General features: G+C 40.0%; 1 protein-coding gene across 4 annotated transcripts in view; it reads right to left on the reverse strand.

Annotated features, from left to right (window-relative positions):
- Positions 1 to 25,402, reverse strand: part of OXCT1 (3-oxoacid CoA-transferase 1) — a 144,570-nt gene that overhangs the window by 10,665 nt on the left and 108,503 nt on the right. For all 4 annotated transcript variants that reach the window (XM_073802083.1, XM_019930091.3, XM_019930094.3 and 1 more), the window contains 2 exons: positions 18,006 to 18,095; positions 3,972 to 4,052 (listed from right to left, as the gene is read on the reverse strand). In XM_073802083.1, coding sequence (XP_073658184.1) covers positions 3,972 to 4,052; positions 18,006 to 18,095 — 171 coding nt within the window. The remainder of the gene's footprint in view (positions 1 to 3,971; positions 4,053 to 18,005; positions 18,096 to 25,402) is intronic.

The following is a 25,402-nucleotide window of genomic DNA, read 5'->3' on the forward strand; positions in this document are numbered from 1 at the left end:
GGACAGGGGCACGAACCCGTGTCCCCTGTATCAGCTGGCGGACTCTCAACCACTGCGCCACCAGGGAAGCCCACAATTTTTTTTTTTAATTGGACACTTTTCCTTTGCAGAAAGTGTGTCTGGGGCATCATTCATACTGATTTTCTTTCCCCTGTATTATGAACAACTACAAATTTATCAAAATGGAACAAATAAGAGAAAAAGAGCCTTTGGGGTGTGTTATTAAGAACAGGCAGGAAGAGGATTTGGGGAGAAGACAACTTTGGTATCATGAATATAAGACTTCAGTGACTGAGAAGGTAAAATCTATGGCAAATGACTTTAATGAACACCTGTATCAATCCCTAATTAGCTCTCAAGGTCAAGGTCCCTAATTTCCTCTCAAGGAAAACTAAGCATCTATGATTTTTAAAAATGGGTAATTTACTTTTGAAATATTTAGGAAGATTTCCATTTAGTGGTATAAAGTGTAAACAAAAACTTGATAAAAATGGACACTAAAACCTAAAAGCTACAATCAATTGTTCAACTGCCAAGAATAATATTTTGACTACTCTGTTTCACAGATGATACTTTTATTATTTTTTCACCACCATAACAGGCTGCATTACGGACAAAGCAGTCAGTCACAGCCCAAGTGCTGGTGAGGAAGGCCTCTTTCATCACATTCTAGCAACACAAAACCAAGAAATCAGGGTCATAACATCTCCAAAGCCTCTTTCAAATGGCAGGCAACTAATGGAATTTTCCTTAAGAGCTGAAACGGAATTCTAGTCCCATATCACTCTGGCAGAGTGTCCAGAGTCAATGCCCTTAATGGCACTGCAAAATTTATTAAACACCTACCGGATACGGCACAGGGGTAAACACACCACTCCCTTCCCTGGGGCACTCGAAGTTCCATATGTAGCTGCCTTTCACGTTACTCCTTTTTGCTACACAACACCATCTGCCGTTAAGCCTCCAATTATCCCCGTCTGCTAATGAGTTCACACATCCGTTCCAGTGATGACTTCTCTGAGCCCCAGGTGCCCGCGGACGTTCCGGATGTTAACTTACTCCGGAATATCAACTTGAGTATGTTCAAATGGCACCTATTCTTTTCCTGCCTCCCCTTGCTCCTCCCTTTCTCTTCCTACAGACCCAGCCTTCATTAAGGATACAACAGGTCGACCACGCCTCTAGCCAGAAAATTCAGGAATCACCTCTGCCTTAGCAACCACGTCCCATTCATCATCGAGTTAGGTTGAGTCCATCGCCTAAATCTCTTTGAAATCTCTCTTTCTGTCTTGTGGTTAAGGACCTTGATATTTCTGGCCAAGATAACTGAAGGAGTCTCATCTCTTCTCCCCCTACTCTACGTAAAAGCCACAGGGCTCTTTGTAAAATGCAAATCTAATCAATGGTGCCCCCAACTATTAAAAATCACTGAAGGGCTCCCAAGTGCCTTCCAGATAAAACCCAAATTTCTTAACAAGACATTCACACTCCTTTATAATTTGGTCCCTTACTGGCTTTTCACCTTCTGCCTTCAGAATCTCTGGCCATGCCCTCACTCCACATTATCCCACTCACAGGTCCTTGAGTAAACTCTGTTTTCTTAATTCCTCGAGGACCCTGCCAATGTTTCTTCCCTTTGCCTAGAAGGGCCTCTTCGGTCTTATTCTCACTTATAAAACTACTTATCTTTCAAGACTTCTCACTCAATCTATTAATTTTCTCATTGAGAAAAGTACAGTATTTATTCAACAGGCTTTCACTGTGTATGGGTCAAGCATTATCCTAAGTGTTGGACAAATAGTGATGAGTGAGACAGGCAGAGAGCTCAAAGGTTATTTCAATACAGTGATCAGTGCTGAGTTAGGGTAAGTACTAAGACTCACGGAAGCACCCAGAAGACTTGGGGAGGGATAGGGAAGACTTGCCAGCGAAGAAATTATATAGCTGAGACATAAAAGATGAACAGGAATTAGCCAGACGGTTGGGGTGGGGAGAACATGCCAGGGAGAGAGACAGGATGTGCCAAGTCCCAGAAGAGCATGGTGGGGACGAGGGCAGGGGATGCAACATAGTGCACAACATTCAGCATGGCTGAAGTAGGGAGAATGTTAAGGCAAAATGAGAGAAGCTGAGACTGGAGGAGAAAAGATCCAGACTGGGAAAAAGTTAATATTTAACACCACTCTCCCCAGGCTGTTAAGCAGCCTTCCTCTATGTTCTCAGCTCAGCATTTGGCATGTCGCTCTCTCATGGACTTTATCAGTGTACCTCTAATACAGGCTGGTACTGTTGCTGTCTACTCTCCTTGAATGTGCTCCTTGGGGGCAAAGACTGTCCTCCTTTCTGTATCCACTGTTGGCAATAGTCAGCTTCAGAGAAGGAGCTTAAAAATGCTTATTAAATGGATAAATGTATGAAACAGCAATGTGGATAGAAAGGGTAGAAGATTTTTTTAAATGGCAGTAAAGTTAAGTAATGTACGAGTAATGTCAAGTAATGTATGAATAATGTCATGAGAAAATGTAGGTATTAGATGGTACGTGCCAAAATGAAAGGTGGACCACTCTGAAGAGGAAGTTGTGAGTGCTAAGCTATCTGAAGCCTCTTCATGATGAAGATGGAAATTGCATTAGACTTAAGGGATGGATAGGATTTGGACAGGTAGAGTTGAGTGGGAGTTGTTGCACGTAGAAGCACTAAACTGGTAAGAACAAGGTCAGGGCATACGTGGAGTGGGGATGTAGGGAGAGGGCTTACCTGGGGGAAGAGGAAGATCAGGGGTAAAATGTTGCTGGAATTATCCTTAGAAGCTGTACCACCTTACTTTATTAAAGAAAACAGGATCAAGGACTGTCTTGTCTTTGATTTCAAAGTAATGGATTCTTTTCAACAAGTCCTATCCATGATTTTGGAGGGGTTTATGAAATGATAAGACTCAAGGAATAAATGGTGAGATAAAATATTCTGCACTTTTATCCACTTTTTCTTCTCCACACGTCATCTTTATGGATTCCACATAAACAGCCCTAGAGGAAGGCACCACTTAGGACAGAACTCTCCTTAAAATGTGGCTTCTGAAAAGTATTATGAGCCTTCTAACCTACTTCAAAAGGCTGCTTTAGGGTGCTTCATACCATACCTGAATGAGGGTTCTAAACCAGATTAATGCCAAAAGGAACAGCATCATTAAGAGAAAACAAAGGAACAAACGCTGATCTAGAGAATTCTGTTTTGTGGTTCATCAAGATACTGAATCAAGAAAATGACACCCTTCTAGCTCATTTATGAGAACTATGTCATTCCAACATCTTAGGTTCAAATCTGGGTCAGAAAGGTGACTGTAGCAACCACCAGTGATGTTTCTCTCTGATCTGAGCAGTTTCAGTTGTACCACTAACCAATATTTTCTATTTAGGAAGATAAAATCTAGAGGTACACTAAAATGGCTGGTGCGTGCTAAAGTCTGCCTTCTAACAGAGGGCTGAACGCATGCAAGAACAAAAGAATAGATTTCTTGGTTCACTGTGGGGCCTGTATTGCAATTTGCACCTAAATGATTAAAACCTAATTTTTACTGAGTTTCCTAAAATGAGATCCAACAATTTGTACTTGCGATTTGGGAAAGCAAAGAAGAAAGGTAGTCTTAACTTTGTATATATCATCCATTTTAATAGCCCAAGTATGAAGGATCAGTACAACTTTTATTATATCATACACTGTCACAGTTACCAAGGACAGTATTTCAATTCTGTGTATGTATATGCACATTTCCAGAGAATTTCACATTAAGAATTCTCCATCTAGAAACATTAAATTGATGAATCTTCCTATTAGGTCTACCCACGGATTAAATTAATCCTATGACTACCAATATAACACACTTTTAGAAGGTAACAAAAAAGTTCTAAAATGCTTATAAAAAAAAAAAGGTGGTAGACATTTAGAGGAAATAAAAGAGAAAGGCACTTTACCTTTTCAGTAATGATGCGGTTGACACATTGTTTTCCTGTCAGTGGTAATGTACATTTCTCCATGATTTTATGTGCATTGCCCTGTTTGAAAAAAGAAACATTAAAAAGAGTAATTACGAACCAATTCTTATTTAGAATTGGTATAACACAGGACCAACAGGAACTGTCAGATAAATCATCTCGTAAGTACAGTCTGTTTGAAATCTTTGCCCAGTCATGCTTTTACTTTCTTTCTGGAGGCAGCTTGTGTCCCTAAGATAATTTAGGGAGAGTGCCAAATGAATAGCCAAAGGCATAACTGATTTAGTTGGGAAACATCCTGCCGCAGATCTGACCCCTCAAGCCTCAGCCCTTAGATCATATGATGGAGAAATTTCACTTCTAGCATCCTGCTAATTTTTCTCTTCCAGGGAATGGTCTCCTTGACAAACGACCTTATTATTTACCAAGGGTAGGAAGCATACACAGAATGCAAATGCACAATATACCTTTTTTAAAAAGTTTTAATTTTATTTGTTAAAAACATAACATATTCACAGAAAACAGCAGTTCTTGCCTCCCTTCTGTATGCTTAGACCTGCTCTGAACAGAAATCAAAATTCAATTTTTTTAGCATTTACTTACGTACTATTTTACATTTTCTTCCTACCTCTGCATTTAAAATTTTTTTTAATTTTATAATAAATTTTACTTTATTTTCCATTATGGTTTATCACTGTATATTGAAATATAGTTCCCTGTGCTATACAATAGGACCTTGTTGTTTATCCACCCTATATGTAATAGTTTGCATCTGCTAGTCCCAAACTCCCAATCCAACCCTCCCCTGCCCAGCCCCCTTGGCAACCACAAGTCTGTTCTCTATGTCTGTGAGTCTGCTTCTGTTTTATAGATAAGTTCATTTATGTCATACTTTAGATTCCATATATAAGTGATATCATATGGTATTTATCTTTCTCTTTTGACTTACTTCACTTAGTATCATAATCTCTAGGTCCATCCATGTAGCTACAAATGGCATTATTTCATTCTTCTTTTTATGGCTGAGTATTATTCCTCTGTGTGTGTGTGTGTGTGTGTGTGTGTGTGTGTGTGTGTGTATACCCCACACCTTCCTTATCCATTCATACACACCCACACCCACATCATCTTTATCGATTCATCTGTTGATGGACATATAGGTGGCTTCCATGTCTTGGCTGTTGTAAACAGTGCTGCTATGAACATAGGTGTGCATGTATCTTTCGAATTAGTTTTGTCTGGATATATGCCCAGGAGTGGGACTGCTGAATCATATGGCAACTCTACTTTTAGTTTTTTGAGGAACCTTCATACTGTTCTCCATAGTGGCTGCACCAATTTACACCAACAGTGTAGGAGGGTTCCCTTTTCTCCACACCATCTCCAGCATTTGATGGCCATTCTGATTGGTGTGAGGTGATACCTCATTGCAGTTTTGATTTGCATTTCTCTAATAATTAGCAACGTTGAGCATCTTTTCATGTGCCTATTGGCCATCTGAATGTTTTCCTTGGAAAAATGTCTATTGAGGTCTTCTGCCCATTTTTTGACTGGGTTGTTTGTCTTTTTGTTATTGAGTTGTATGAGCTGTTTGTATATTTTGGAAATTAAACCCTTGTTGGTCTTATTGTTTGTAAATATTTTCTCCCAGCCTGAAGATTGTCTTTTCATTCTGTTTAAGGTTTCCTTTGCTGTACAAAAGCTTATAAGTTTCATCAGGTCCCATTTGTTTATTTTTGCTTTATTTCTATTGCCTTGGCAGACTGACCTAAGAAAACGTTGCTAGGATTTATGTTCTCTCCTAGGAGTTTTACGCTGTCGTGCCATATATTTAAGTCTTTAAGCCACTGTGAGTTTATTTTTGCGTGTGGTATGAGGGTGTGTTCTAACTTCATTCATTTACATGCGGCTGTCTAACCTTTCCAATATCACTTGCTAAAGAGACTGTCTTTTCTCCATTGTATATTCTTGTCTCCCTTGTCAAAGATTAATTGACCACAGGTGTGTGGGTTTATTTCTGGGCTCTGTATTCTGTTCCATTGAGCCTCTGCATTTTTTAACACTATGTTGACCAGACTATTTATTTCCTAATTAATCAGCTTTAGATATTATCTACTAACTTCTTATTGGGGTGTATGAAGACTTTCTTACAAACCCCCATCCTTCATTATGTTCAGTTCTCCCAGCATAGCTATATCACAATTTGTAGGTAACTCAATAGTCAGAATTTACACCTGCTGACAAAACGGCTATGTAAAATGGCTCATTGCTGGGCCAGGCAGTGTAGAAAACCATGATTATATTCACTTTCTCATATAGTGATTTGCTTTTCCTGGAATTTGTCTGAGCCTCAGTTTGCTCATTGGTAAAATGTGTGCATTGGTCTACAGTCACATTTTTTCAAAGTTTCCTTTAGCCACGGTACACTTTTTTCAAACATAAAAGAGGGACTGAGAGTGGAAAGCAGGCTTTCACCCATTAACCCCCTTCCCCCACCCCCTACCACCCCCCAGTATAGAGGTGGCCTCTGGGTCACATCTATGGAGCACAGTGGAAACATTAGCTCTGATGGTTTGATCTTCAGATCATTTTCTTCTGATTATGATTCAGCTCCTTTCTAAGTATCAAGCACCAGGAGCCTAAATTAATATTTCCCTTGAGGCTGAAGGCTAATTTATCACATTTTAGATCTTCTATTAAAAATGGTAAAAATGCTTCTATTGCTTCCTTTTGGGATATGAAAGCACCACACGTGATGTCATCATCTTTAGCCATCTCAATGTTTTACCTTCCGAAATATGCACCACTACCTGGTTCACCTCTCTCTCAAAACTGCTGCCATACCAAGTACGATCAGAGGCAAGAGATTTCAAACAACTGGGCTTAATTAAGATTTTACTGCTTGTAATAATCTGTCAACTCACCAACAGACTAGTAATTAAGAGGTTTTAGTATACTTAACCCAGTGTATGGCATGAAAGATACTCAACATTTTTTGAATGAATGAATGGGAAGAAAAAGGGAAGTCTATTGGGAATCTTGGGTGGATTTCAAAAGAAGACAAACTCTATTACTTTAATTGAGTCAAAAGTAGTGCTAAATACACACAGAGTAGATAGATGTTATACCTTTAACAACAAGTTATATGCTTCTGGGTCTTAATTTGTAAGACAATTTATAGCTGTAGAAATGAAACCTCATTTTTGCTTCATTTTTAATGATCCATTTTCATTCCCAGATTTCAAAGAAAGCTTGCACGTGTCACAGAAGCTTAACTAAAGAGCTGAAATTAACGATGAACATTCGAACTTCAATAGTTGTCAGGACTCCTTACACTTAATATAACTCAAATAAGACATGTCACAATGAATTCCAGGTTTGCCTGCGAACAAAGTGAACAATCTGTGGGCCTCCAAAGAACATTTTCTGCAGGGAGCTCTTACTTTGTTCTCATTATTTGAGCAAGATCTACACCTGGTGTGAAAGCAGCCACCTGGATTTCAATGAACAACCAACGCTGGTTTAGGATCAAGCGTGTATTTCAACTGACGGAATTAACTGTGCCCTACCAACAGAGACCTTTTAGAGACCCTTTTCCATGTAAACAGTCTAGCTCAGTGGTTCGGAGTGGAGCCAAAGCCTAACTCTACTCCACACGAGCTGGGCAAGGTTCCTGTGTCTGTGCTTATCCATCGCTTTACCTCAGGGGTTATTGTAAGTGTCCAGTACTTAGCAGGTGCTCAATAAGTTTGTGCTGTTTTTATAACCTATATTTAACATTCCAACAATCTACCAGGAGAATTCTTCAGGAGCTCTTAAGTTCCTAAATGAAGCTGGACATAGAATTACACAGAAAATGGCCTAAACAGAATTCCTGAAAGCCACAAAACTAATGAAACGGCAACACGTATTTGGGGGCAAACCATATGGCTGGCACCAAGAGTATTCTTGCAGTGAGAACAGTGTAGCTAGATGACTCCATTCACTCTGAGCTTCAAGACATAACACAGATCAAAGATAAAGAGAAAATGGGATGCAAAGAGAGATTAAAGAACATCACAATTTCAGTATCCAACAATAGGTTAGCTATGAAGCCAAAATATGACTAACGCCAACTTGAGCATTCTATTCTAACCACGCCAGGCTGAGCCTTACCAAGTTCTATGATTCACAAAGGAGGAACAATCACTGTGTTTTTAGCATTTAAAAATAAATCCTGAAAAAGAGATGCAGTGTAGTGTGGTAGCAAAGAACACTATATTAGGAGTCCAAAGACCGGTTTTGAATCTTAACGCTGCCACTTAATAGTCACTTGGTCCCTTAAATTCTTTGTGCTGTAGTTTTCTGTTCGATTGCCTTGTCTTCCTCACCTGATCACGGTAGGAAGAAATGTTCTGCAAGTGCAGTAAAGTAGGAGGGGTTGAATCTACATTCCAAAATTTTGGGTGAGTGGGGTCTTGTTCATCCTCATCATTCTGCTTCTTTCTTTCTCCACGAAGAAAGGTCAGAAAAGGCAGAGGAACGGACACCAAGTGTAGCATTAAAAATTCTCTGACTGGACCCGAGGGGCTCCTGATTTTGATATTTCCTTATTTCCTAATTTCATCATAACCTTGGTGAATAGCTAAATCTCTTTCCTCCACCTGCTTCTCCAGCTTCTCTTTTCCCCACTGCATCACTTACAGGCCTCCTGCAAAATCTAGGAATTCAACGTTTTTATGTTGTATGACCGAAAGCATTAATACTTTCTATTACTTGCTTCATGGTGATCTCTTTTTAATTCATTAGATATGTGTGCAATTTATTACTAAATTCTTCAGTAATAAACGACTCTGGTTAAACGATAATAAATTCCCTTGTTATCATTACAATAAGCTTTGTGTTATCAAAATAAACTTAATCCCAAATAACAAGCTCTCTTTTTTACAACATGATGATTTTTACATTTCATGTCAACATTTCTTTCACCTGAGGCAATGGAGCATTCATGTAAGATTTTGCCTTACATAAAACCCCATTTTATGCCCATCTTTTTTGTTAAGTATTTCTTCAATGTGGCTACAATATATTTCTTCTTTGGGAAAGCCTTAGTGATTAAGTACAAAGAAGGCAAAGTCTAGAAGTTGGTTGATCCTTAAGGGACCGAGTCTTTACGGGTGTATTCACGCCATCTGAAACACACACCACCCTGTACTCCTTCATCCCACGTTCGAATGGCAACACCCTCCCTATTCTTCACGACTTAGCTCAGGTGTCAGCTACCCTGGAGAAACCATCTCCAACATCCCCTATCCAGTGCCGCCATTCCAGTGTCCCAGGGACGTTCCTAGTCTGGTGCACCTCGTAGGTGCTCCTGTGTCTCCTCTACTCTCCACACATGTTGTAATTGTTGCCCTCTCTTTCCCCACCACTGGACTCTGAAACAATTTATCTTTGTATCTTCCGCAATGAGTAGAGTACTAGACAAACCACAGCGATCAATAAATGCTGTCTGACTATTATAATTCCGATCCAAGGAACTCCAACAGCATAGGAGCTGTAAAATACCATGTGACTGAGTGGCTATGGACCACTGGAGGCTGCTTTTAGTCCTAAGAAATGTACTTGTACATTCCCAGCATCTCTGAGCTCACTAGGAGAAGTGCAGCTAGCAGAGGTGTGCAAAGGGGCTTACGAAACTTGGGGAGGCAGATAAAGGCATGAGCAAAGGGAGTAGCAAAGACACCTCAAGACTGCAGTATGGGGAGTTCCCTGGTGGTCCAGTGGTTAGGACTTGGCGCTTTCACTGCCGTGGTTCAGATTCAATCCCTGGTCAGGGAACTAATATCCCTCAAGCCATGCAGCACAGCCCAACAAAAAGAAAAGACTGCAGTATGAAACATACAAATGTATAAGTAAAGAGAGAAACTGAGTGAGTTCTACAATACTTATTCTACCTCTTCTGCTTGCTCTCTCCTACAGCTGCAAGGCTTGCATTAATCTGTTGAAAAGCGGGGCTACAAAGGCTGACCTTGGCAAGGGAATACTCCATACTTTGTCCGGTGGCACAATGAAAGCAAGGACAGGTCTCTCTTAGGGCTTGCCAAAATGTCATGGAGAAAGCTGGAGTGCTACCGCCCTTGCCCCTTCCTTCTATACACACACACGAACACACACAAAACAGATGATATAAAAATTGGGGAACACTGTATTACAAGACCCATGACTGTCACATCACTACGATGATTGATGTGGTGCCCAGAAAAGAAAAATGGGATTTGCTAAAGAAAGAAATTCAAGGTACACAGAATAAAAGGACAAGATGATGATGATATTACTCACACTGAGTTTATCCTCATGGGATATTTTTGGCCTTTACACAGCACCTATTTGGTAGGGATCCCAGCAACCCATATAGGACTTCAGTGGAAAGGCTCGGCTAGCTCTGAAGCAGAGAACGGTTGCTGCTACAAATGGCTTTTATATGTGGATATAATAACAGTCTGTGGTTACACAGGCACATCCCCAGGGGAAGCCTAGCCAAATGAGACAATAGATACAGCGAGCCATTCCCCTGAAAATAGTCTGCAGGGCTTTGAGATCTTAGAATAGAAGGCCATTTTTCTTCAATATAATACAAAAATCTTTATCATGGCCTTTTATTTTCTCTCTAAAGACTGCATCCTATGGCCTCTAGACCAAGGATGGCAGAGCCTAGGACTGAGCAGGAATTATTTTCTCTTTCCATCCATGAATTGCTGTGATACCTTAGAAAGCTGCTCTCAGTGTCAGCTTTCCTATCAAGAACTACGGATGCTCAAGGTCACAGAATGTAAAGTTATTTGCTTAATTAAATTCTGTAAGACATTTTAAAGTGTTTATTGGTTGATGGACTGTGTTCTGCTATTTCCTTCCACTATAACATTTTTTTGCAGGCATGTCCATCATTAAAGGACAAATAAAAAAGACAAAACCATGTAAGGATTTCTATTTTTAATGGTGAATATCGTTTTTTCCCAAACAATCCTAGCCACGAAATAGTTTCATTAACAAATTATAAAATACTGACAAGCTTTTATGAATGGAAAAAAAAATTAAACCAGATGAAACTATGTTAATTACAAATTATCCTAACAAAAGAATACTTTATCTTGGGATACCTTTCAGTGTTGCTGAAAATTGTCTCAAGGATGCTTCCAAGAAAGCATTTTTAGGAACTCTTTTATATTTGCTGGCTTTTGGTAACACATTTGGTCCAAAATAAAAAGGATTAATAAATCTCATTTACTTTTTATAATTCCTCTGCACAAAAAGCAAAGACAAGGTAAAACAGTATTCAAGATTTCTAGGGCTTCCCTGGTGGCGCAGTGGTTGGGAGTCCGCCTGCTGATGCAGGGGACATGGGTTCGTGCCCCGGTCCAGGAGGATCCCACATGCCGCGGAGCGGCTGGGCCCGTGAGCCGTGGCCGCTGGACCTGCGCGTCCAGAGCCTGTGCTCCGCGGCGGGAGAGGCCACAACAGTGAGAGGCCCGCGTACCGCAAAACAAAAAAAAACAAAAAAAAAACGATTTCTATATGACACTGCTATCAGATATGAATTGGACTTAATAAAAATATTATTCACAAAGGTTTATTCTCAACTTCATAACAAAAAAATGATACAAATGAACTTATTTACAAAACAGAAACACAGACTCAGACCTAGAGAATGAACTTATGGTTACCAGGGGGGAAGGTTGTGGAGGAGGGATAGATTAGGAAGTTGGGATTGACATGTACACATGGCTACACTTAAAATAGATAAACAACAAGAACCTACTGTATAGCACAGGGAACTCTGCTCAATATTTTGTAATAACCTAAATGGGAAAAGAATTTGAAAAAGAATAGATACATGCATACGTGTAACTAAATCACTTTGCTGTACGTCTGAAACTAATACAACATTGTTAATCAACTATACTCCAATATAAAAATTAAAACATAAATTACATTTTTAAAAAAGCAAACACAAGGTAAAACAGTATTCAGGATTTCTATATGACACCTTTGCTATCTGATACAGATTGGACTTAATAAAAAATATTATTCACAAAGATTTATTCTCAACTTCATAACAATATAATTATGACTCTTTTTATCCTTTAGAATCCAGACCTCCTACTGTAATACAAATAAAAACTAAGCCTGTTTTAGAAATAGCACTCTCATTTATGTTCTCAAAAATAGGTACCAGAGCTTTGCCTGTTTCCAATAAATGACAACTGTGACTGAATTTCTTTGTTTTTGTGCTCTGAGAGTTATACCCTTAGGAACACATTTCCAGTACACAATATTAAGAACAAAACACTTTCCTTTATATTGTTAGTGGTGATGGTATTTGCCAGACAGAAAAGTTTAGTAACAGAAAATGGAGGGGCTGGATACATAGGCTCTCAGTTTGCTTTTGCTCTTAATTTTCTACTTGACTTTTATTGGAATGTTTAACCCCTATGAAATTTGGTTGGTTTACCTCTGGAAGGGGAACAATAAGACCTACCTCACAAGAGTATTGTAATGATAAAATAAAGGCAATAAACATGTAACTGCTTGGAAAAAGTTAAAAGTGCTCTATATGTTCAAAGTATCATTATTATTTGAAGAACTAATGAATTCAACAATTATTGATTCCTAATATGCACCAGGCATGATTTTCCTTAGTTGTTATGATAGAAAGAGACCCTGCCCTCATGGAACTTCCATTCTAGTGAAGAAAGGAGATGAAGAATCATCAGAAGAGGGGGGAATTCTGTTTTTATAACAGTCAGGGAAAGCTTCTCTGGTATCCTCAGCAGAGGCCTGAGTGAATGCAGGAAGTGAGCCATGTAGATATCTGAGGAAGAGCTTTCCAGACATAGACAATAACAAGTGCAAAGGCCCTGAGGCAGGAGGATGCTTGGAATGTTCCAGAAACTTACAGGAAGAGAGTCTGGCTGGAGCTCAGTGGGCAAGTGGGAGAATCCTAGTAGATGGAGTCAGAGAGGTACTGGGATTGAAGCTGACAAGTCAGGGAGGGCCTTAGGGACAAAGTATAAGGAACTCTGAACTTGAATCTAAGGGAGATGGGAAGCTGTGGAGGGTTTCTGAGCCCAGGAAGAAGTGCTATAACATGATTTATATTTTTAAAACATCATTCCTACCACTGTGTGGAGGATAGACTCTGTGTGTGTGTATTTCCACCCAACTCTTCTCCCTCTGCTCTCTGACAACAGGGACCTAATTGTAAATCCCTCAGCATGCACTGCCCTTTCACACCCCAGTGCCTATTCCCTTGACCTGAAACACACTAGTCCCTTCAAACCCTGCCCCATCCTTCAGATCTCCATGCAAATGCTACATCTCATGGGAAGCACTCTGTTTTGTACACTCTTCTATTTTAGGTATTGGTTTCTATGACTCTATCCCTATGAGACTCTGACCTGCCTAAAGGAAGGACTATGCCTTTCTGTTTTTCATTTCCTCAGACTCTATCATAGTGCCTGACACATAGTAGGCCCTCAATAAATATTTGATGCCTGCATAAACAAGTAAATTAACATACTCACATAAGATAATTCTGCCAAATTTCAAGACAAAGCCTCGAAGAATATACATTTAGTCATTCATCATGTCTAGAGGATGGAAGACGTTAAGCCAGCAAATTCACAAAGTGTTGGCTCATTTATATATGATGGTGTAGAGGTAGGAGTGAGTCAGATACAGGGGGAAGGGGAACAGAATGTGGAAACACCTAAGAACAGGAAACAACATGAGTGTGGAGATCCTAGCAGAACTGAAGCCCTGGAAACAAGGATAACGTAGGTTGCTGGGGAGCGGATGACAAAAGGCTGGCAGGCTAAGGGGAACTAAATAATGTGGACCTAACTCGATCCAGCTTTAGTTTGAGACCAGTCACTTTGGCAGTGGTGTGCTTGATTACCAGGAAAGACGGTCAGTCTGGCAGGAAGAGGGCCTCTGGGATGCTGCAACAGTGACCCATGTAGATGTGACAGGGACATAAACAAGTAGAAATCCACAGGATGGAGCAGATTACAGGGGTATTGTAGATGCAATATGTACAGTGATTGGTATAGTGGGAGGGGCAGAAATTCCATGAGTACCTTTCCAGAGGGGGGCTAGGAGATCATCACTTCTCCAGTTGAGCTAGCAGATGGAAGATTTTTAGGGGAAACGATGATGATTTCACTTGTATAAGTGTTGCGGTTGAGGTAGCTATGGAACAACCAGGTGGAGGTGTCTAATAGGGAAAAAATATAGTTATAGAGCTCATTAGAGAATTCCAGTGAGGAAATAAGGATTAGGGAGCCACTGAGTGAAAAATAATAGTTGGTGCCAAAGATTTAGAAGGCACCCAAGAAAGGTGCAGAGGGTGAGAAGTACAGAGGGCCAAGGATGAAGTTATGAGGAGTCCTGGAAGGAACTGATAAAAGAAAAGGATGGGGCAGCTAGTGATCTAGGTTGGTGGGGCAGCTCTGCAGGCCTCAGCACGTGGTTTACAACTTTGGTTCCAAGGCTGCTGTTGCAGTTAAGGCCTTTCTCAGAAGGCTAGAGGGGGACAAAAAATAGTCCAATGAAATCGGCTTTCTCTTTAAGGACATGACCCAGAAATTGCACAAATCCTCAAATCCCATTGACTTAAACTTGGTCACATAGATGAATCGACACGCAAGGGAATCTGGGAAATGTAGTCTGTCACTGGGCTACTCTGTGCCCAACTAAAACATGGGAAGATTCTAATACAAAAGGGAAGAAGAGGAGATGGGTAGTAGCGGGCACAATTCTGAGACTGTTTTCTTTTAAATATTTTGCTGATATCTATCTCAACAAGGACAGCTTTGACCAGGGAAAATGAAAAAGGGAAAGAGGTAATTCTGCAACCTAAAGCTTTCAGAAAAGGGCAGGTGTGGATGGGAACATAGGTGAGGATGCAGCATGGTATGATATGATGAACATGACTAGACCAAACTGAGGGAAACTCCTAGCTCTGCCACTTACCTGGACAAGTTTCTTACCTGCCTACATTCCAGCCTTACATCGGAGAGTCGCTGAGAGGTTTATAGATCCAGTATGTACAATGCCACACACAGGGCCTCGCACCTAGTAAAGACTCAAACTCCTACTCCTTTCCTTCATTTCTCCCAATTTTTAGAGGGCAAAAAAAGGACACGCCAAGAGATCAAAAGAAGCTTAAGTAAGAAGGTGGCTAGACACCAAAAACTCTGCCTACTTTGCAATTTTGCCTGGAACCCTGATGTCTAAGCTTAAATGAAAGCCACACTCCAAGGCCAGTCTGGCGCCAGTGCCTGCCACATGTCTCCAGAGGCAGTTTTAAGGCAAAGGAAATGTTATTCTGGTTACTCTAGAGCAACACAAGCAGGCAGCCAGGTTTCAAATACCAGAAGCTGCTGGCTGCTTGCAAAGACTTGCAAGGAAAGAGTTTCCTTTGTCTGATTAAAGCAACATTTTTAAATGTCAGGTAATACTGTATTTATAAGTGACCTGCATCTGTAACCCTACAGATGAAGAAAAGGAGCAAAAAAAAAGCTGCACCTGAAGGCCAGTTGATGGCTCCACCCACTTACTGGGGGAAAAAAAAATCAGCAGCACAAGAATACAAGATTATATTTCTTTTCTCAGGTTTTAATCTTTCACTGCAAACTTTCTACTCTGTGTCTTAGAAAACTCTGAGGATTCTCCCCCTAGGCTGTTCACTTACTCATAAGGCAGCAGAAGTTACCTGGCATGTCTAAAAGAACAGGTCATTAACTGGAGAGGCCACCAGGAGTGAAAGATCTCGCCTCTCTATTTCCTTTCCAACCTCTACCAACCTTTAGGCAGACAAAAGATGCAGGAAAGAAGTCGTGAGGTCCCCATGTTCCCTTGAGTTGGGCCAATAACAGTAAGTCCAGGGGAACAATGTACAGTAGCAACCACACATTCTGGGACCAAGAGTACAAAGTGAAGATGGCAAGAAAAGAAACTTCTGTTGGTTAGTTTTCAAGGTTATCTATTAAGTATAAACAAATCACTATTATTATTTTAATCACAAATATATTTTTTGTTAGTTTGTCCAAATGAAAGTATGTAGGGAAAAATATCTAACTTCAGTTCTGGCCTAAAACTTAGTGCCAATTTCCCCACTGAGAGAAGAAAAAGAAGAAACGCTAAAAAACATTATCTTGCTTCTATGAAAAGCTTTAATAAGGGACTTCTAATTGGAAGTTTGAAGCACCATTTTTCCTCTGTCAGAAATTCCAGCTGAGGAGAAAGAAAACACTTTGGGGGAAAAAAGAGAAATACAGGCCCAATGTTTTGAAAACGAATGCACAAAAATAATCTGAAATGAGTCGGACTTCAGTGCCTATGTGTCAACATTAAAGTAACAACAAAAGGAAAGTCGGAAAGAGTTTTCTCCAAATGGACATTATGTTCCAGAAAACCTTTGGATTTGATTTGCATGCGTGGCATCCTTTTGCCTCTGAAATGAAGTATTTTGGATGCTTTTGCCAGGCATCCTCAGTAGTCACCTGTGTTGGTTTCATTTCTATTGTCCCACATTTATGCTTCACTGCTCACTTCACTGTTTACTAAGCAATTTATGTTAATTTCATATTTATTACAGTTTTCACAATGAAACTGTTTCATGGCACCCATCACTCTGTAACAGAACTCCCCATGGGAAACAAGTCGGATGCAAATCTTCCAGATCCACACTCTCCCACAATGCTGCATCACAAAATAAAAAAGGGCAAACGAACTACCACTTCCACTCAAAATAGCAGGTATCAAGGTGAGAACAGGTAGCTTTTGTTTTAAAACTAAGAATTATAAAGGAGAATGAGCAAAGGTATAGAGGGTGAAGAGGGTACCTGACACCCAATATCAACTTTGCAAATCATCAGAAGCCCAGGGATTCAGGTGGGGAAGGCAATTAAGCTCAGTTGTTTCAAAGACAATGACTTGGAATAGGAAGAAAGTCATACTGATAGCTCAGTATTTAGAAGACTAGGCTTCGGAGTCAGAGGTATCCAGGCCAAATCTCAGTTCCACTAGTTGTGTGACCTCAGGCAAGTTACTTAACCTCTCTGAAGCTCTGTTTCTGGACCCACAAAAATACTTATATCAAGTTCATGGGCTTTTACAGGCAAACATACACAGAGAGCTTAGTGTACTGTTCATGCACAGTAAACTCAATGAATGGGAGCCATCACTATTACAGGCTGATGATATCATCATTAAATGTAAGTGCCATGCGGTCAACGATTCTTGTCTAGTTTTGGTCGTTGCTAAATTCCAGCAGTGCCCAGCACATAATAGGTATTCAATAAACACTCAACAATTTATCAAAATAAAAGTATAATATTCTTCAGAATAGAACACTTGCTATCACCAAGTCCATCATTTTCTAACACTGTCTCAAAACGGCACCTCCAGAGACTTGGTAAGAGGCCATATTGTCCACTTGAAAATAACTGCTGTTAAAAACGCACATTCTGCTGTGTTTTTCATTTTGCACAGAGATAGCAACCACTATAATCATCTTTAAACCTGAATCAGAGAATTCCCATGTGGTTCAGCGGTGATGACTCTGTGCTTCCACTGCAGGGGGCATGGGTTCGATCCTTGGTCGGGGAACTAAGATCCTACATGCCACTGGGTTTGGCCAAAAAAATAAAAATAAAATAAAAATATCTATAAACCTGAATCAACACATCTGCCCTAACATCTTTTCACTGCTTTTGAAGACATTATAGCTTTTACTTTTAATGTGTGTGTGAGGCAAATAATCAAAGAACACCCTGATGTTTGCTTCAAAGTTAAAACAAACATTTAGCTGAATGATAATAAATAATGGTCTTTATTTGTAACGTTTTTCTATAAAATATAAACGCTATCAAGCTGAGTGATCCAGAGAAAACAATAAAAACAATGGTCGCATGACCTGGTGAACAGGGTTTCAGTGTAGTGTGAATTTCCAAAAGCAGCTCTCATTACCTTTGCAGAGTGCTCCATGGTGACCACCACTTTCGTTTTGGCACTGGACACTAGATCCATAGCCCCTCCCATTCCTTTCACCATCTTCCCCTGCAAAACAAACAGAAAATAAGAAGTACTTCTTGGGACTTCCCTGGTGGTCCAGTGGTTAAGAATCAGCCTTGCAATGCAGGGGACACTGGTTCGATCCCTGGTTGGGGGAATGAAGATCCCACGTGCTGCGGGGCAACTAAGCCTGTGTGCCACAACTAGAGAGATGCCCGTGCACAATGAAGAGCCCACATAACGCAACGAAAGATCCCGCGTGCCTCAACTAACACCCGACACAGCCAATAAATAAATAAATATTAAAAAAATAAAAAGAAGTAATTCTCTTTCATGTTTTTAGTATGTGGCAGAACAAAATTAACTTGCAAGAAGAAGCCGCTGGAATAATTAGTGAAAAAAACTCATTGACCTTCATTGCTTAGTACTTGAGCTTTATGACCTTAATATCCTGTTGTTCTATTATTCTATGGCTGAAGAATAAGTTCAGGATAAATATTATGATGTTACATTCACTGAGTATGGCTAACATTACTTTGTCAACGCTATATTAGCAATATGTCAATCATTGGATAAGAAAAAACTCAAGAACCTTTCCAAAATTCTGGGCACATTACTCTTATTACAATAATATGAGACTGAAATCCACATGCCCCTGACATACATTTCTTTCTTTTTAAACATATACTTGGCACCACTGAGTCTTCAATCACAGACACTTTCTAAAGCACTCTCTTGGATTTCCTGCAGATTAAAATACCATTAGGTAGTAAACTAAGGCATTAGTGGTGTTTCCCTAGTAATGATTAATATGAAAGGTGGGTCTGTCTTTCTAAAACCTGGCACTTATCTTGCTCCTAGAAAAATACATCAAAACGAAACAAGAAAATATATTTCTGTTAAGCAAAAACAGAAAACAGAAGCAGACTTCAGGATCCTTTCACCAAGACCATTCTATTTTTGTTCATCTATCTATCTCCTCATTCATTAAACATTTACCAACCACCTTCTCTGTGCCACACACTCTGAATAATTCCCACTGTCTAGTCTGTCTCCTGGTTACAGAGTTTTGGAAAAAGCAAGTGTCCCCAGAGATGATGAAATAAATTCTTACTCAAGTAGACTGAAAAGAAATGTTTCTAACATTGAAACCTCCTGAAAATTTAATTTATTTTTTTCCTCTTGCTGATTTGACAGTAAACTCTTCCAGGGCTTTCAGCTCCTTTCCCATAATTTCATACCTTTAAGGAAATCAGGCAATACACTCACACCTGGCTTTAAGACACGGTCTCAAATCCCCTGATTTCAGAAACATTTTAGAGGTCAGTGCAACACTGCACGAACATGAATTATATGGGCAGTATAAAACAAAGGAGTTAAGCAGTCAGGATATCTTCATGGTTTGGAGCTTGCCACTAAATGACATTGGGAAGCAGCTGGCAATGGTTGGGAGGTGGTGCAAGGAAGGAGTGGAAGGGACAAAATGAGTCTGTCTTCAGACATGTAAGGTTGCCATGAAGCAGAATATCCATGTGGAAATGTGTAATTTTATACTTCTATGAGCCATACCGTCACTGCAGTTTTAATAAGTAAAGCACCAGGTCATAACATTTCTGAAGAGAACACTGATACTTTATGGTACCAAATATGGATAAGTTAGAGATAGAAGCAATGAATGTCTATCATAAACTCCAATACTAAGGAAGTTTGGGATTTTTAAAACATCAAAACACACTAAAGCTATTCCATTTAAAAATGTCTCAACATGTTCTTGCTGTGGTGAGAACATCCAGCCAGTCTGAGCTTCCATAGATAGTGTCCTTGGGCAGACTAAGAGTGTAAGTGCCAGAAGAATGAGGAAGCCAAAGAAAACCAGAAACCAAGCTAGTGTGTTAAACATTCCTTGAATTAAAAAAAAAAAAAAAATTCCTTGAATTAGAATATACCACAGGCACATTTTGTCCCCTGTGACACAATGATACTGGTAAAGCTTATGACAGCTTCTAACAGGAAGCTTGTCCATTTTAGGTGCATCTGATGTACATATTTTAAATCATCATCAGTTATTTAAAAAAGATTTATAGAGCACCAGCTGGGTACATAACACTGTGCTGGCAGGAATATAAAGTGCTATAAAACAAGTTGGAAAGAACCATCTCTTTGTGTCTGTTAGAAAGAACTGTATCTCTTGACTCAATGTAAACGAACAGTCTTCATCACTCAAAGAGATTCAAGTGGTCTCATGTCTTGTCTTCAAAGCACACGCTACAAATTTCAAAGCACTATTTTGATACTTACATGTTTGTTTCCAAGAGTAAAAAATGCACAAGATTAGGTGCAGAACACCCGAGATCTATTAACCCACTGTGTGACATTTGCAAAACACCAAATCTCTTTGTATTTAGGCTCATTATCTATAATCCAGGAATAAGAATATCTGCCCTATCATAAAGTTGTTATGAGGAATGGATGTGGAGTAAACAGAAATTTATAAATTTATTGCCTTACATCTTCAGTCAATTCATTTTACTGAGTGTCTAATATGAGCCTGTACTGTACTGGGTGCTGGACTTAGAGATGATCAAGACAGGCTTCTTTTCTCATAAACTTCATCACTGGGGGAAGGGAAAGCATCCATGAGTAATTAAAGAGACTTGAACCAAACTTCTTCCCTCTAAAAGAAGCATTCCCCACCTCTTCCTCATCCCCAAAGTAGAGCTAAGTGCCTTTTCCCTGTATCCTTGGCACTATTTGGTATGTAATTCTATCACAGTGAATTTCAACTCTTTTCTTTCTTTCACCGTATTATTATTATTGTTATTGCATTATAAGTGCTTAGATGAATGAGTGGATGAATGGCTTCAAGTAACATAGGTATGTTCAAGTTCTAGCAGAGAGCACTGAGGATGCAACTGCTAACTGTGCCTGGAGAGGCAGGAATGGGAGGAAGAGGCTCAGCAGGATGTCACAGAGGAAGCGTTTCACAAAAGTCTGCCAGATGGGGAAGAGAACAGCAGTGTCTCCTAAGAGAAAGCATTTCTAGCAGGTTAAACGGAAAACCTCCAAATATTTGGTTTTTGTATTTTTTAAGTAAGTTCATTGTATTAGAAAAAGAAATGAAAACATTTTCTTCCATTTCAATTCCCAAGTGATTTCTGAAACAGAATCAATTACTAAAGGAAAATAATTTATTCTATCTATATAGAAGAAAAAAAGAGATATAAGACATCCTCTCTGAAGCAAGTGGGAAATTCAACGCCACCTTTCAGCTCGGCTCAGTAGGCACTCTTCTGGGAATCAACTACTTATATATCCCAGTTCTCTACTGCAGCTGGGGTAGCCATGTGCCTGAGTGCTAGACAATGGAAGAGAGGGAGGTGCTACCTGTGGTTTCAGGCTCTGGCCCATAAAAACCTCTCACGTGTAATCCTTCACGCTCCTTCACCTTCTGCAATCTGGACACTGACATCCAAGGTGTCCTCGCAGATGACTGAGCTTCCCTCAGGCTGGGTCCTTAAATGACCACGTGTAGCAGAGCCCACTTACTCAGAAACACACTGCATTGCTCAATATGAGTGAAAAACACAGGGTGCTAAACCACTGAAATCGGGAGGCTTATTTGTTACAGCAGCTGGTGTGAGTAATACAGTGGTGTGCTGCCCAAATGAATTCTATGGAAGGGAGAGAATTGTGTAGAATTAGTACTGTTACAGCTGCATAACAGAGGGGGGACCTGAGAAGGCCTCTTAAGGAGATGTTTTACCACTGCTCTTTGAGGGAGGTGACTATGCCAGATACTGTCCTCGGCACTGTTATCTACCTCTTTATCCAAATGTCCAGCACACTGCTTGCCATTTGATAGAGCTGAGATACAGATCTTACCTCCGTCTTCATCTCCCTCCCAGAAACCCAACATCCTAATCAATATACAAAATAAAAAGCTGATAAAAGAGAGAAGTTAAGGAGCTAAAAATGTACCTCTAACTAAATCACAAGAGAGAAAAGTGATACGGAGAAAAAATAGGCCTATAATGAAGAGATTATGGTCATGATTGAAGCACTGGGCCAGGGTGACACAAAGCGTGGCTTTCTTTTATATCTCATCAGCAAACATATATTTCTTGAATGGGGCAACTTTAGTTCTAAAATGCATTCTGGCTAGCATAATGGAGAGATGATTGCTGGATACTCATTTCATAGCCAACTCATTTTTTTGCAGTTAAGGACTGACTCTGACATCAAGTACAGAAAGAATACTGCAATAAAATGCACTAGAATGCTGCACAATTATAAAACTTTTCTAAAAAGATACTGACTCAACTGTTACCCTCCATTCACAAATATTTTCAGGGTCTATTATGAACCAGGAACTAAGATAAGAATTAGGAATAAAAAATGAACATGATCGGGCTTCCCTGGTGGTGCAGTGGTTGAGAGTCCACCTGCCGATGCAGGGGACGCGGGTTCGTGACCCAGTCCAGGAAGATCCCACATGCCGCGGAGCGGCTGGGCCCGTGGGTCATGGCCGCTGGGCCTGCGTGTCTGGACCCTGTGCTCCGCAATGGGAGAGGCCACAGCAGTGAGAGGCCCGTGTACCGCAAAAAAAAAAAAAGAACATGATCATCTACCTTTTTTCTAGAAAATATATTTAAACCAAAATCAATATTTTAAATATATTTTTATTTACTTTGATCCTATTTCCTAATATCAGAATTTTAAAGAAAGTGAAAAAAATTGTTAAAATGCCATTTAAAATAAAACATAAAACATACTGAAAATGATTCTTGCCATCATTTTTATCATAAGTATACAAATAGTAATGGCTTATTTTCAGATTTGTTACCTCTAAATATTCTGCTCTTAAGTGAGAAACAATGTACAATCTACAGAAACAATTTTTAAAGCATTTTAAACTAATGCTATGTGCCCCACTGGAAAATGTGAATCAACTGTAAGAAAAGGGGAAAAATAGCTGTGATTTATTTATAAAACTAGGGCTTGTTGTTTAATATTAAACACCAGAGCATTAAGTATCCACCTCAATCCAAATGTAAGCCTCTTTATTTCTGTCTCACTTTCCCATTATTAAAAAATGTTCTAGGAAAGAAAGCGGTCTCTAAACATGTTCCTAGCTAAAGAGCAGGAGAGAGGGAAAATAAAAACATGATATCAACATTTGTTTAAATACAAAGAGAGATGTTATAAAAGATTTTAAAAATTTGCCTTAGTTTAGCAAAGTTATAACAAAGGTACAGCAGAATATTTCTCTTTTCTGTTATACTTTGTATTCAAAACCAAGAAAAATGTGATTTTCCTTTCCAAGTTTAATTGTATTTCCCAGGACAGGTGAACTGATCATGTAAACCAATTAATATGTAACTAGAAATATAATAATATCTTTATTGCTAAGTAAGTTAACAAAATTGCTTATAACAAATATCAGTTATCAATCATAATATGGGCTCAAAAAAAAAGCATGTCAGGCTTCCCTTGTGGCGCAGTGGTTGAGAGTCCGCCTGCTGATGCAGGGGACACGGGTTCGTGCCCCAGTCGGGGAGGATCCCACATGCCACGGAGCGGCTGGGCCCATGAGCCACGGCCACTGAGCCTGCGCATCCGGAGCCTGTGCTCTGCGGCGGGAGAGGCCACAACAGTGAGAGGCCCGCGTACCGAAAAAAAAAAAAAAAAAAAAGCATGTCAAAAAAGCAGCACTTGGATAAATTCAAAATTTCATTTTAGTAAGCGCTGTTGCTCCTGTTCTCTCCGAGATCTTGTTTCAATTATCCCCTCTTCACAGCTCCTCCACCCTCCCCCTCTCTACAGCCCCTCTCTATAGATTCTTCAACACATTGAAGTCCAGTTTCTCCTTGACCATGCCCTTGAAGTGAGAACTACTCAATCCAGTCTCTAATATTTAATCATTTGATTCAGTACACACTTTGTAGGTTTACTTTATACATTCCTGAAACTTTCTACTACATTTTACACTGTGTTCCATCAACATCTGTAAATTCTCTATACTCATCGGCTTCCATGGTATAATACCTCCTACCCTGAGGCTTTCAGGCTCCTTTCTAGCATCCTTTTCCCACACCAGCTTTGTGTTGGCCAACTTAAAGCTCTGCCCTTGGCCTCCTGCTCTTATTGCCACTTGCTCTCCACGAGTGACTTCATCTATACACTTATGATATAAACCGGCCCTGTCTCTGATGATTCCTAAAGCCATATGTCTAGCTCAGATCTTCCCTGAGTTTCAGATTTCAATATCCAAAAACTTCCCAGTCACCCTGTAGCACAATCCGCTGGCTGATTCCCCAAATTGTTTCCTCTTGTTCCTGGGCACAGAGGCCACATTTCCCAGCCATCCCTGAAGTTAGGACTAGTCATATGAATAAGTTCTGACCAATGGAACGGGGTGAAAGTGATATATAACACTTCCAGGGCTGGACCATAAAAACTTCAAGAACAATGCTCCATGCCCTTGCCTTTTCTGCAAACTACATGTTGAAGATGGTGCAGCCACGGAATGGAAGGAATCTCAATCCCTGAATTACTGCACAGAAGAGAGCTGTCTGCAAATCAGGGATATTCACTTTGGTTCTATGTGAGTGAGAAATAAAAACTTCTGTTATCTTATGTTAATTATTCATGCCTCAACTCAGTATGGTCCAAAGTAAATTAAGCATCTTTATCAAGGCAAATCTCATCTGCCCACCTATTTCCTATTTCAGTTAGTGGCCAGTCAACCATCTCAGGATCCAAATCAGAAACGTCTTTATCTCTTGCCTCCCCTTCATTATCCGTGTACAATCAATGAATCATTCAATCACAAGGAACTTCTATTTTCCCAATATTTCTTGAACTTGACTATTTCTCACCCTAGCTAAGATCCTTATGACTTCTCCCTGAGTGGTGTAACATCCCTCCAGTCAACCTATGTCCAGCCTTGTCCCTCTCAAATCTTTCCAACTCATAACCACAAAAATAATCTTCTTAAAATGAGCATTTTATATCATTCCTCTGCTTAAAACTTCTCACTAGTTCCCCAGTGGTTCAGGGTAAAGTCCAAGCACCTCACTCAGTCTGGCATACAAAACCTATAACAGCGTGGCCTGGACCCTCCTCACTTCCTTAGGCTCCAGTTCCCATTTCTATCCCAGGAATAGTGAGTTGCTTGTCTACAGCGTATGGCTTCATACTATGCTGAAAGGTCCCACCCTCATTCTATCAGGTGTGCTCCAGCTCACCCTTAACGCATCAAATCATGACTACCTCTCCCAGGAAGCACCTGCATGCCCCTGGCCCCACCCCATCAACAAGAGAGATGAGGGGCCTCTCTCGGGTGCTCTCAC

Source organism: Tursiops truncatus, chromosome 3 (assembly GCF_011762595.2).
Source record: "Tursiops truncatus isolate mTurTru1 chromosome 3, mTurTru1.mat.Y, whole genome shotgun sequence".
In the NCBI taxonomy this organism is placed as follows: Eukaryota; Metazoa; Chordata; class Mammalia; order Artiodactyla; family Delphinidae; genus Tursiops; species Tursiops truncatus.